We start from the raw sequence: 11,545 nt of genomic DNA, 5'->3' as shown, positions 1-11,545 counted from the left end.
ACAGTGAAGAAGTTCCTCTTCATGTTGAGGTGGAACCTCCTGTGCTGCAGCTTGCATCCATTGCTCCTTGTCCTATCCCAGGGAGCAAGTGAGCAGAGCCTGTCCCCTCCCTCCTGACCCCCAGCCCTCAGATACTTATAAACACTTATTAAATCCCCTCTCAGTCTTCTGCTCTCCAACTGAGCAGCCTCAGGGCTCTCAGCCTCATCAGGCAGTGCTCCAGTCCTTTCAGCATCCTGGTAGCCCTCTGTTGGACTCTCTCCAGCAGATCTGTCTCTCTTGAACTGAGGAGCCCAGAACTGGATGCAATATTGCAGGTGAGATCTCAGCAGGGCAGAGCAGAGGGGGAGGAGAACCTCCCTGGATCTGCTGCACACACTCCTCTGAGTGCCCCCCAGGATCCCATTGGCCTTCTTGGCCCCCAGGGCACATTGCTGTCCCATGTTCTCCACCAGCACTCCTAGGTGCTTCTCCCCAGGGCTGCTCTCCAGCAGATCCCCTCCCAAACTGTCCTGCTGCAGTTTATTCTTCCTGCCCAGATGCAGGACTCTGCACTTACCTTTGTTGAACCTCATCAGATTCCTCTCTGCCCAGCTCTCAGTCTATCCAGGTCTTGCTGGATGGCCACACAGCCTTCAGGTGTCTCAGCCAAGCCTTGCAGTTTGCTATCATCAGCAAACTCGCTGAGCAGACTCTGTCTGTCCCCTCATCCCTGTCATTGATGAAGATGTTGAACAGGACCAGACCCAGCACTGATCCCTGGGGTCATTATTTTCACCCCAAAAGCCCTTAATGAACTTTATTATGACATGGCTTTGGCACAACAGAACAGTTTCATGGCTTTCCCTTCTGTTGACACCCTTCAAGGGTCCTGTCTTCACTAGAAGTTTGTTTGCCAGGTTTTCCTGCAGTGCTGGGAGAGCTCTTTGCAATGACACTTGAAGGGAATTCTTTGCAAACTATTTTGGCAATGATCTTTGTTCAATCCCTTCTTGCTTCTCTCTTCTAATCTATTGGTATACATCTGCAGCACAGGGGAAAGGGGCCTGGGGGTCCTGGTGGACAGGATGATGCCCAGGAGCCAGCAATGTGCTCTTGTGGCCAAGAAGACCAATGGTATCCTGGGGTGGATTAGAAAGGGGGTGGTCAGTAGGCCGAGAGAGGTTCTCCTCCCCCTCTACTCTACACTGCTATGGGCCACATCTGAAATATTCTGTCCAGATCTGGGGCCCTCAGGTGAAGAAGGACCTCAGGCAACTGCTTGAGAAAGCCCAGCACAGAGCCACAAAGATGCTGAGGGCAGTGGAACATCTCCCTGCTGAGGACAGGCTGAGGGAGCTGGGGCTCTGCAGCTCGGAGCAGAGGAGCCTGAGGGGTGACCTCATGCGCAGGTCAGTGCCAGGAGGACAGAGCCAGGCTCTGCTCAGTGATATCCAATGACAGGACAAGGGGCAGTGGGTGCAAGCTGGAGCAGAGGAGGTGCCACAGGAACATGAGGGAAAACTCCTTCCCTGTGAGGGTGTCAGAGCCCTGGGACAGGCTGCCCAGAGAGGTTGTGGAGTCTGCTTAACTGGAGACATTCAAACCCCACCTGGATGTGTTCCTGTGTGACCTGTCTGAGGTGCTCCTGCTCTGGCAGGGGGGTTGCACTGGATGAGCTTCCCAGGTCCCTTCCAAGCCCTAATGCTCTGTGATTGTTGATGGAATCCCTGCTAGGTGAATTCCCCATTTTAGGAAATAAACCTCCAGCATCCTTTCCTAATTCCTAAAGCACTGAAGCACAATAGGCCATCATCAGACTCAAGTATTTACAGAGAACAGCCTGGGAAACAAAGACCACAACCCTCAGCTGAGCTGGCTGCTCCTTGCCTGAAGGCTCTCTGTGATTTGGCCCTGCATGAGCATGGGAATGTTACTGTGAGGAACCTGACAGCCCCATGCTCAGTACTGTAACATTTGCTCTCCCAAGGCAGCCAGGTTGGCAATAACCAGTACACAACCCTTGCACTCCACCCAAGCAATGAAAGAGCACAGTCCCAAGCTGCACCAGGGGAAGTTTAGGCTGGAGGTGAGGAGAAAGCTCTTCCCAGAAAGAGTAATTGGCCATTGGAATGTGCTGCCCAGGGAGGTGGTGGAGTCCCCATCCCTGGAGGTGTGCAAGAGGGGATTGGATGTGGCACTTGGAGCCGTGGTTTAGTTGTCAGGAGGTGTTAGCTATTAGGTACTAGGTTGGACTTGCTGATCTCTGAGGTCTTTTCCAACCTTATTGATGCTGTGATTCTATGATTAGTGGCAGGAGCTCAGTGAAGGGTTTGCCAAATGCCTTGCTTGACCACAGAGCACCCAGCACAAATGAAACACCCCGAAGAGGCCACAGCGCTCAAGCAACCACTTTAAAAAGGTCAATGTAAAAAACAACCAACCCCACAAGAGACCCAACCAAAAAGCCCCCCAAAAAGGTAAAAATAGAACTTCTCTGACTGCTTCCCACCCCCACCCCTGTTTGTGGTCCATAATATGCAGAGGACAGAGATGGCAAGGGTCACTTCTCAGTCTCGTGCTCAGGTTCACTGTCTCCGCTGTCGCTGTCTCTGCCAGGGTGCTCGGGCATGGCTCGATGCTCAGCCCCCTCGGCCACTTTCAGGTCTCCTTCCTTTGGGGTCTCTTCCACTGCTTTATTTCCTTCTCCTGCATCTTCCTGCACGCTTTGCACTTCCTCTTCTGCTTCCATCTCTTGGGTTTGGGTGGTTTCTGGTTCTTCAATCATGGCAGGGGGAGGCAGCAAGCGCTAGAGAGGATTGAAGAAGAGGATTTTCAGGTGGTAGAACACATCACAGAGTGCTAGGGGCCAGCAGGGACCTCCAAAGCTCATCCAGTCCAACCCCCCTGCCAGAGCAGGAGCACCTAGGAACACAGCCAGGTGGGTTTTGAATATCTCCAGAGAAGGAGACTCCACAACCCCCAGGGCAGCCTCTTCCAGTGTATAGACTAGACTAGATTAGACTAGAATTAACCAGGTTGGAAAAGACCTCAGAGATCATCAAGTCCAACCTATCCCCCAACACAGAATCACAGAATTATTGAGGCTGGAAAAGACCTCTGAGATCATCAAGTCCAGCCTATGACCTAACACCATCTAAGCAACTAAACCATGGCACCAAGTGCCACATCCAGGCTCTCCTTAAACACCTCCAGTGATGGTGACTCCACCACCTCCCTGGGCAGCACATCCCAATGGCCAATCTCTCTTGCTGGGAAGAATTTCTTCCTCACATCCAGCCTAAACCTCCCCTGGCACAGCTTGAGACTGTGTCCTCTTGTTCTGGTGCTGGTTGCCTCAACCTCCTATGCCCTGCACATGAATGAGGTCACCCCTCAGGCTCCTCTGCTCCAAGCTCAAGAGGAGACTCCACAGCCTCTCTTGGGCAGCAGTGAAGAGCTTTTTCCTTCTGTTCCTGTGGAACCTCCTCTGCTCCAGCTTGCACCCAGTGCCCCTTGTCCTATCATTAGACATCACTGAGCAGAGCCTGGCTCCATCCTTCTGACACTCACCCTTCACATCTTTATCAACATGAATGAGGTCTCCCCTCAGGCTCCCCTGCTACAGGCTCAAGAGCCCCAGCTCCCTCAGCCTGTCCTCAAGCAGGGAGCTGTTCCACTGCCTTCAGCATCTTTGTGGCTGTGTGCAGGACTCTCTCAAGCAGCTCCCTGAGTTTTTGCAGGCAATCAAATATGAGCAGGCAAACCACTCTAAGCAGCAATGGGAGCTGCATTATAGACTTGGGGGAAAACCAAAAGGAAAGCCCAGAATCCATGGAGCTGAGGAGCAGAGCTGAGTGGCATCTAACTGCAGGCTGCACACAACACTCCCAGTGCTTGCAGCCTCACATTCAGTGACATGATGGATATTCCCTTGGAAGACTGTGAAGCATTCTCAGGAAATGCAAGCTTGATAACCCTCCCATTGTTGATGGCTTAGTTTTGTTTTGCTCAGAGGCAACTTGGCTCCACATGACAGAGGAAGGGTTTAATTGGAGCAAAGCCTCAGCCTCAGTTAGGTGACACTAATACTACATGGCTCTGACAAGCATAGGCAAAGCTCTGAATGGCTACTAGCAGGGATATGAAAAGCATTTCTGACAGACTCTGAGCTTATCCTTCTGGTTCTCCACAATCCATTTGTTCACACAAAAGTGTACTTCAAACCCAGTGAGCCCTTCATTACAAAACAAAAATTGCTTCTGATGCATGAGGCAAACTCTGTCTTGGCTGCCCAGGGAGGGAGTGGAGGCCCCATCCCTGGAGGTATTCAAGGTGAGGCTCAACAGGGCTCTGGGCAACCTGATCTAGTGGAGGAAGTGCCTGCTGACTGCAGGGGGGTTGGACTGGATGACCTCTGAAGGTCCCTTCCAACCCAGGGCATTCTATGACTCTATCACTGCTGTGATTTAGTTTGAGGCACACTGTGCTTTGTGACTACCACTGTCTGAAGGAAGCCTGCAAGAAGGCTGCAGAGAGACTGTTTCCAAAGGCCTGCACTGACAGGACCAGAGGCAACAGTTTGAAATGAGATTCAGATTGGATGTTAGGAACAAGTGCTTTGCCATGAGGGTGGTGGAAGACTGGAACAGGATGCCCAGGGAGGTAGTTTTGAGACTGTCCTTGGAGGTATTCACGGTGCTGCAACACCTCTGCTATGAGGAGAGGCTGAGGGAGCTGGGGTTGCTTAACCTGGAGAGGAGGAGGCTCAAGGGAGACCTTATTGCTCTCTACAGCTACCTGAAGGGAGGTTGTAGCCAGGTGGGGGTTGGTCTCTTCTCCCAGGCAACCAGTGACAGAACAAGAGGACACAGTCTCAAGCTGTGCCAGGGGAAGTTTAGGCTGGATGTTAGGAAGAAATTCTTCCCAGCAAGAGAGACTGGCCATTGGAATGTGCTGCCCAGGGAGGTGGTGGAGTCACCATCACTGGAGGTGTTTAAGGAGAGCCTGGATGAGGCACTTGGTGCCATGGTTTAGTTGATGAGATGGTGTTGGGTGATAGATTGGACTTGGTGATCTCTGAGGTCTTTTCCAACCTGGTTAATTCCATTCTATTCAATAGCTGAAGGGAAGCCAGAGGAAGGCTGGAGAGGGACTTGTTACAAGAGTGTCCAGCCACAGGACAAGGATTTAAATTGCAGGAGAATAGGTTTAGATTGGATCTTGGGAAGAAATTCTTCACTATGAAGGTGGCAAGACTCTGGAATGGATTGTCCAGAGGGGTTGTAGATGCCCCCTCCCTGGAGATGTTCAAGGCCAGGCTGGATGAGGCCTTGAGTAACCTGGTCTAGTTGAGAGGCATTCCCTGCCTGTGGCAGGGAGGTTGGGAGCAGATGGAAAGATTTTTCTGGGTACAAAATGCTTCAAATTTGGCCTGCCAGGAGGGAAAAGCAAATTAAAAAAACCAATGCAAGATTCACTGGATTAGAACTACAGAAAACAAAGACTTTTCCCATTTGGAAGTGTGCACTGCAACTGAAGGCAACATGCTGTGCTTGGATCTCTACTGACCATCTTATCTAAGATGTGCAGTGAGCTAAGTGAACCTCTGCCCTGTGAGACCTCACCTGGAATACTGCAGCCAGTTCTGGGCTCCCCAGTTCAAGAGGGACAGGGATCTGCTGGAGAGGGTCCAGCAGAGGGCTAAGAGGATGATTAAGGGACTGGGACACTGCCCTATGAGGAGAGGCTGAGAGCCCTGGGGAGAAGAGAAGACTGAGAGGGGACTTAATAAATGTTTATAAATATCTGAGGGCTGGGGGTCAGGAGGGAGGGGACAGGCTCTGCTCACTTGCACCCTGGGATAGGACAAGGAGCAATGGATGTAAGCTGCAGCACAGGAGGTTCCACCTCAACACAAGGAGGAACTTCTTTACTGTGAGGGTCACAGAGCACTGGAACAGGCTGCCCAGAGAGGTTGTGGAGTCTCTGGAGACTTTCAAGGCCTGTCTGGAAGCACTCCTGTGTGACCTGAGGACACAAGGATGATTAAGGGACTGGGGCACTGCCCTGTGAGGAGAGGATGAGAGCCATGGGGAGAAGAGAAGACTGAGAGGGGACTTAATAAATGTTTATAAGTATCTGAGGGCTGGGGGTCAGGAGGGAGGGGACAGGCTCTGCTCACTTGCTCCCTGGGATAGGACAAGGAGCAATGGATGTAAGCTGCAGCACAGGAGGTTCAACCTCAGCATGAGAAGGAACTTCTTCACTGTCACAGAGCACTGGAGCAGGCTGCCCAGAGAGGTTGTGGAGTCTTCTTCTCTGGAGACTTTCCAACCCCATCTGGATGCCTTCATGTGTGACCTGTGCTGGATTCTATGGTCCTGCTCAGGCAGGGGGGGTGGACTCAATGATCTCCAGAGGTCCCTTCCAAGCCCTAACCTCCTGTGAGCCTGTGAGCAGACAGTTCCAGGCTTTGTTCCAATGCAGACTTGGCCAAGGTTAGGTGGTCCTTACCTGCTGGTAGTGGCGTGTGCTCTGGATCAGGTGCATGTACATGTTGTAGACAAAGTTAGCCATCTGAGGCATGTTCTTAATCACATGGACCTGGTGAGATGGCCTCTCCCCATTCTGAGGGAAAAGGGAGAAACAAGCAGACAGTCAGCCAGCAAATCAAAGCAACCATTACTCAGAGGCTCTCCACCTACCTTAGGAAACATAAAGAAATGGAATGTTAGAGAGCAGCATGGGTGGATTGCTTGGCAAGAGAGGCAGTGCAAGCCTCACACTTTGGAGGCTAGAGGGAAGAGAACAAAACTAGAAATGGGGAGATTCAGATTGGATGTTTGGAAGAAGTTCTTCCCCATGAGGGTGGTGAGAGCCTGGCACAGGTTGCCCAGGGAGGTGGTGGAAGCCTCATCCCTGGAGGTGTTTGCAGCCAGGCTGGATGTGGCTGTGAGCAACCTGCTGTAGTGTGAGGTGTCCATGGCAGGGGGGTTGGAACTGGCTGAGCCTTGAGGTCCCTTCTAACCCTAGCAATTCTCTGATTCTATGACACTGCAGCTCCACAAAGAGAGTCCTACAGGAAAGGTTGGGTTCTGGTGCATACTCCATACAACACACTGCAGATGTGAATCATTTCACAGAGTAAAGGCCCAAACAGTTTACAATCAGATTAGGGTTTTGCTTACATGTCCAGCACAGTCCAGCTCCTTCTTGCTCACACTCACTGACTGTGCCTGCTGCATCTTTCATTGCGCAGTGGACCTGAAAGTTTCAACTGAAGAGAAGTGTGGCCAGCAGGGCAACAGAGAGGATTCTGACCTTTTACTCTGCCCTGATGAGACCTCCACCTCAAATACTACATCCAGTTCTGGTGTCCCCAGCATAAGAAGGACACAGAGCTGCTGGAGTGAGTCCAGAGGAGGGCCACAAACATGATCCAAGGGCTGGAGCAGCTCTGCTGTGAGGATAGGCTGAGAGAGCTGGGGTTGTTCAGCCTGGAGAAGAGAAGACTCTGGGGGGACCTTAGAGCTGCCTTCCAATACCTGAAGGGATCCTACAGGAAGGCTGCAGAGGGACTTTTCCTAAGGGTGTCCAGCAATAGGACAAGGGGGATGGATTGAAGCTGAGGGAGAGCAGGGTTAGACTGGGTCATAGGAAGAATTTCTTCAGCATGAGGGTGGTGGGACTCTGGAATAGGGAGGCTGTGGCTGCCTCCTCACTGGAGGTGTTCAAGGCCAGGTTGGATGAGACCTTGAGCAGCTGAGTCTAGCTGAGAGGTTGCAGTAGATAGTATCTGAGGTCTCTTCCAACCTAAGCCATTCTGTGATGAACTGAAGGATTCCCTCCCGAACTTGTTCACAGCACTCTAGAGCAGGGAAAGATCTGTGACTGAACTTCAGGTTTCTGTGGGCACCTCATCTGAAAGCCCCAGGATGCAGAGCAGATAAGGCTCCTTCATTTCTCCATTTAATCCTACTCTGTGTGTCTGACCCAGTTCCAATTGCTTCAGAAGCAGCTTAAGTTCCTCCTTCAAATGGTAACAGTGTCCTGTGCTTAGATGCTTAGCACAAACCTTGCCATTAAAGATCCAGTCCAGTATTACCAACTCCTTTTTCATCCTTCTGAACCTAGCTCAGCCACAAAATTATTTGGCAGTTCTGGACCCAATTGAAAGAAAACAGCCAAACTTCAACTGGGTATCCTGAATTACTCAGCCAAATGTCTTCTTTTAAGGAGAAAACTCTTAGCTGTCTGCAGTGTGGGGCTTTGTTTCCCCTGAGAAATAATAGGTTTGAAGTTTAATAGGTTTGAAGTTTAATAACAAGGCCAAAACCACAGAATCATAGAATCAGTAAGGCTGGAAAAGACCTCAGAGATCATCAAGCCCATCAACCATGCAGCCCACTACAAATGGCCTGGGGAGAAGAGGATTTAGGGGGGATTTAGTCCATCTTTATGAGTATCTGAGGGCTGGGGGTCAGGAGGGAGGGGACAGGCTCTGCTCACTTGCTCCCTGGGATAGGACAAGGAGCAATGGATGGGTTGGGCATGATGATCTTGAAGGTCTCTTCCAACCAGGTTTATTCTATTCTATTCTAAGCTGCAGCACAGGAGCTTCCACCTCAACCCAAGGGGGAACTTCTTTACTGTAAGGCTCACAGAGCACTGGGACAGGCTGCCCAGAGAGGTTGTGGAGTCTCTGGAGCCTTTCCAGCCCCATCTGGATATGTTCCTGTGTGACCTGTGCTAGATTCTATGCTCCTGCTCTGGCAGGGGGGTTGGACTCCATGATCTTTGGAGGTCCCTCCCAATCCCTGACATGCTGTGAGCCTGTGTGAAATGCCCACAGAAGAATATTACATCCCTTAGGCAGAAGAGAGGAACAAGCAGGCACAACAGAGTTTAGGTGGATAATTAAGGTTTGTGGAAAACCCAATGAATTAAACAGCTGGAGTGTAAGGGTGACCTTGGGGGAGATTATTATCCAAGAGGCACTGGGTGAGCAGAGAAGGGAGTCCCAGCTCCTAGAGCCCACTCCAAATAGGCACACACACACACCCCCACACCCCCCAGACAGCAAACTCCAGAGCAGCTCTTCCTACCTGTCTTGCTGTTGGGAAACACTCTGTGGGAACAATGTGGAGGTGCAGTGGTCGAGCTGTGAGCTGGCTGAAGGCTGGGGTCAGCTCAAAGCAGTTCTGGAAGAGGGAGACCCTTGCGAAGATGTAAAGGCCAAGCCTGGCTCTTGACATGGCAACCACCAAGCGCCGGACGTCCCTGCGGGGCACAGACACAGCCAGCACTTACTGACCTCTGCAACAGGAAGAGCTGCAACACAAGTAACTAGAAGCATGCAGGAGTCTTACTGAAATCATAGAATCACAGAAGCAATAAGGCTGGAAGAGACCTCAAAGATCACCGAGTCCAACCTGTCACCCAACACCTCATGGCACCAAGCGCCATGTCCAATCCCCTCTTGAGCACCTCCACCACCTCCCTGGGCAGCACATCCCAATGGCCAATCTCTTTCTGTAAAGAACTTCTTCCTCATATCCAGCCTGAACCTCCCCTGGCACAGCTTGAGACTGTGTCCTCTTGTTCTGGTGCTGCTTGCCTGGGAGAAGAGACCAACCCCCACCTGGCTACAACCTCCCTTCAGGTAGTTGTAGAGAGCAACAAGGTCTGCCCTGAGCCTCCTCTTCTCCAGGCTAAGCAACCCCAGCTCCCTCAGCCTCTCCTCACAGGGCTGTGCTCCAGACCCCTCCCCAGCTTTGTTGCCCTTCTCTGGACACCTTCCAGCAACTCAACATCTTTCCTAAACTGAGGGGCCCAGAACTGGACACAGTAGAATAGAATTAACCAGGTTGGAAAAGACCTTTGAGATCATCAAGTCCAACCTATCACCCAACACCATTTCATCAGCTAAACCATGGCACCAAGCACTCCATCCAGTACTCAAGGTGTGGCCTAACCAGTGCTGAGTACAGGGGAACCAAATTAAAAGCTCAGTCAGAGGACAGAATCCATGAGAAAATTCAGGCCAGCATGTGCTCAACAAGCATCACTCCCCCGTTGCTCTGCTGGGGTAGAACCAAGTTCAACCTACCTGCAGTGATATCCCCAGTGACTTAGTATCATACTATCAGTCAGGGTTGGAAGGGACCACAAGGATCATCTAGCTCCAACCCCCTGCCATGGGCAGGGACACCCCACACTAGATCAGCCTGGCCGCAGCCTCATCCAGCCTGGGCTTAAACACCTCCAGGGACAGGGCCTCAACCATCTCCCTGGACAACCCATTCCAGGGCTTCACCACTCTCATGGGGAAGAACTTCCTCCTCACCTCCAGCCTGTATCTCCCCACCTCCAGCTTCATTCCATTCCCCCTAGTCCTAGCACTACCTGAGATCCTAAGCAGTCCCTCCCCAGCCTTCCTGTAGCCCCCTTCAGATACTGGAAGGCCACAATGAGGTCACCTCAGAGCCTTCTCTTCTCCAGACTGAACAGCCACATCCTCATCAGTGCTATCAACAGCCAGAGTGACTGCTGCACCCTCAGCAAATCTGCAGATGCTAGCAAGCTGAGTGGTGCAGCTGGTAAGTCTGAAGGACAGGATGGCATCCAGAGGGACTTGGACAGGCTACAGAGGTGGGCTGAGAGAAATCTCATGACCTAATAGCAGCCTTCCAGTACCTGAAGGGGGCCTAGAAGAAGGCTGCAGAGGGACTGTTTGCAAAGGCCTGGAGTGATAGGATGAGGAGCAGTGGTTTGAAATCAGAGCAGAGGAGACTTAGATTTGATGCTAAGGAACAGGTTCTTTAGCATGGAGGGATTGGGGTGGAACACTGGAAGAGGTTGCCCAGGGAGGTAGTTGAGGCCCCATCCACAGAGCTATTCAAGGTCAAGCAGGACAAGGCTCTGAGCAACCTGATCTAGAGGAGGATGTCCCTGCTGAGTGCAGGGGAGGTTGGACTTGACCTTTGGAGGTCCCTTTCAACCCAAACCATTCCATGATTCTAATTACAGTATCAGAGCCACTCCTGAACGCTGAAGTGGCTGTGAAGAGAGCACCAGACACTTAAAAGGGGAAGTTATGTCTGAACTCCATTCAACACACACCATCAAACTTCATACTCCAATTCACACAGCATTAAACCTCATACCCTAATAACTGAATGCTTTTATCTAATGCACTATGCCCACCCCTGTGACACAGGAAGCACAGTTTAAGGATGCCAGGAGAGTATCTTCTTACAGACCTTAGGTGGCCTACAGCTTTGGTCCTCACGAGTGAAAGGAGAATGTAATCATTCTGTTGCCCTTGAAATCTGTCCACTGTTGTTACCTAGAGAAACAAAAACCAAGGGAAAAAAACCACAAAAGCTCCACTGGTTAATCTGTGTCATTTCAACTAACACTGGGCAGCAAAGCTGTAAGATCAACTTTGGACTGTGATTGCAGTTCATGCTTTTAACTCCTTTCTACTTGGCCCCTAACCAAGTATCATCAGCCTGTTCTTTTGGGGAGATGCTGGAAGGAGCTTCTGTGATTCTGTGCTGTA

At 51.2% G+C, this 11,545-nt stretch overlaps 1 protein-coding gene across 1 annotated transcript in view; it reads right to left on the bottom strand.

The window, feature by feature from the left end:
* Positions 1 to 2,378: 2,378 nt before the first annotated feature.
* AQR (aquarius intron-binding spliceosomal factor) overlaps positions 2,379 to 11,545 on the bottom strand; it is a 68,492-nt gene continuing 59,325 nt past the window's right edge. The window contains 4 exon segments of the mRNA XM_068162929.1: positions 2,379 to 2,788; positions 6,496 to 6,609; positions 9,087 to 9,261; positions 11,244 to 11,329. Coding sequence (XP_068019030.1) covers positions 2,543 to 2,788; positions 6,496 to 6,609; positions 9,087 to 9,261; positions 11,244 to 11,329 — 621 coding nt within the window. The 3' untranslated portion in view covers positions 2,379 to 2,542.

Source organism: Melanerpes formicivorus, unplaced genomic scaffold, assembly GCF_026170545.1.
Source record: "Melanerpes formicivorus ecotype bairdi unplaced genomic scaffold, bMelFor1.0.p_v2 SCAF_68, whole genome shotgun sequence".
NCBI classification, from domain to species: domain Eukaryota; kingdom Metazoa; phylum Chordata; class Aves; order Piciformes; family Picidae; genus Melanerpes; species Melanerpes formicivorus.
Note: the sequence above shows the minus strand (reverse complement) of the source record. Positions and strands in the feature narration are given on the sequence as shown.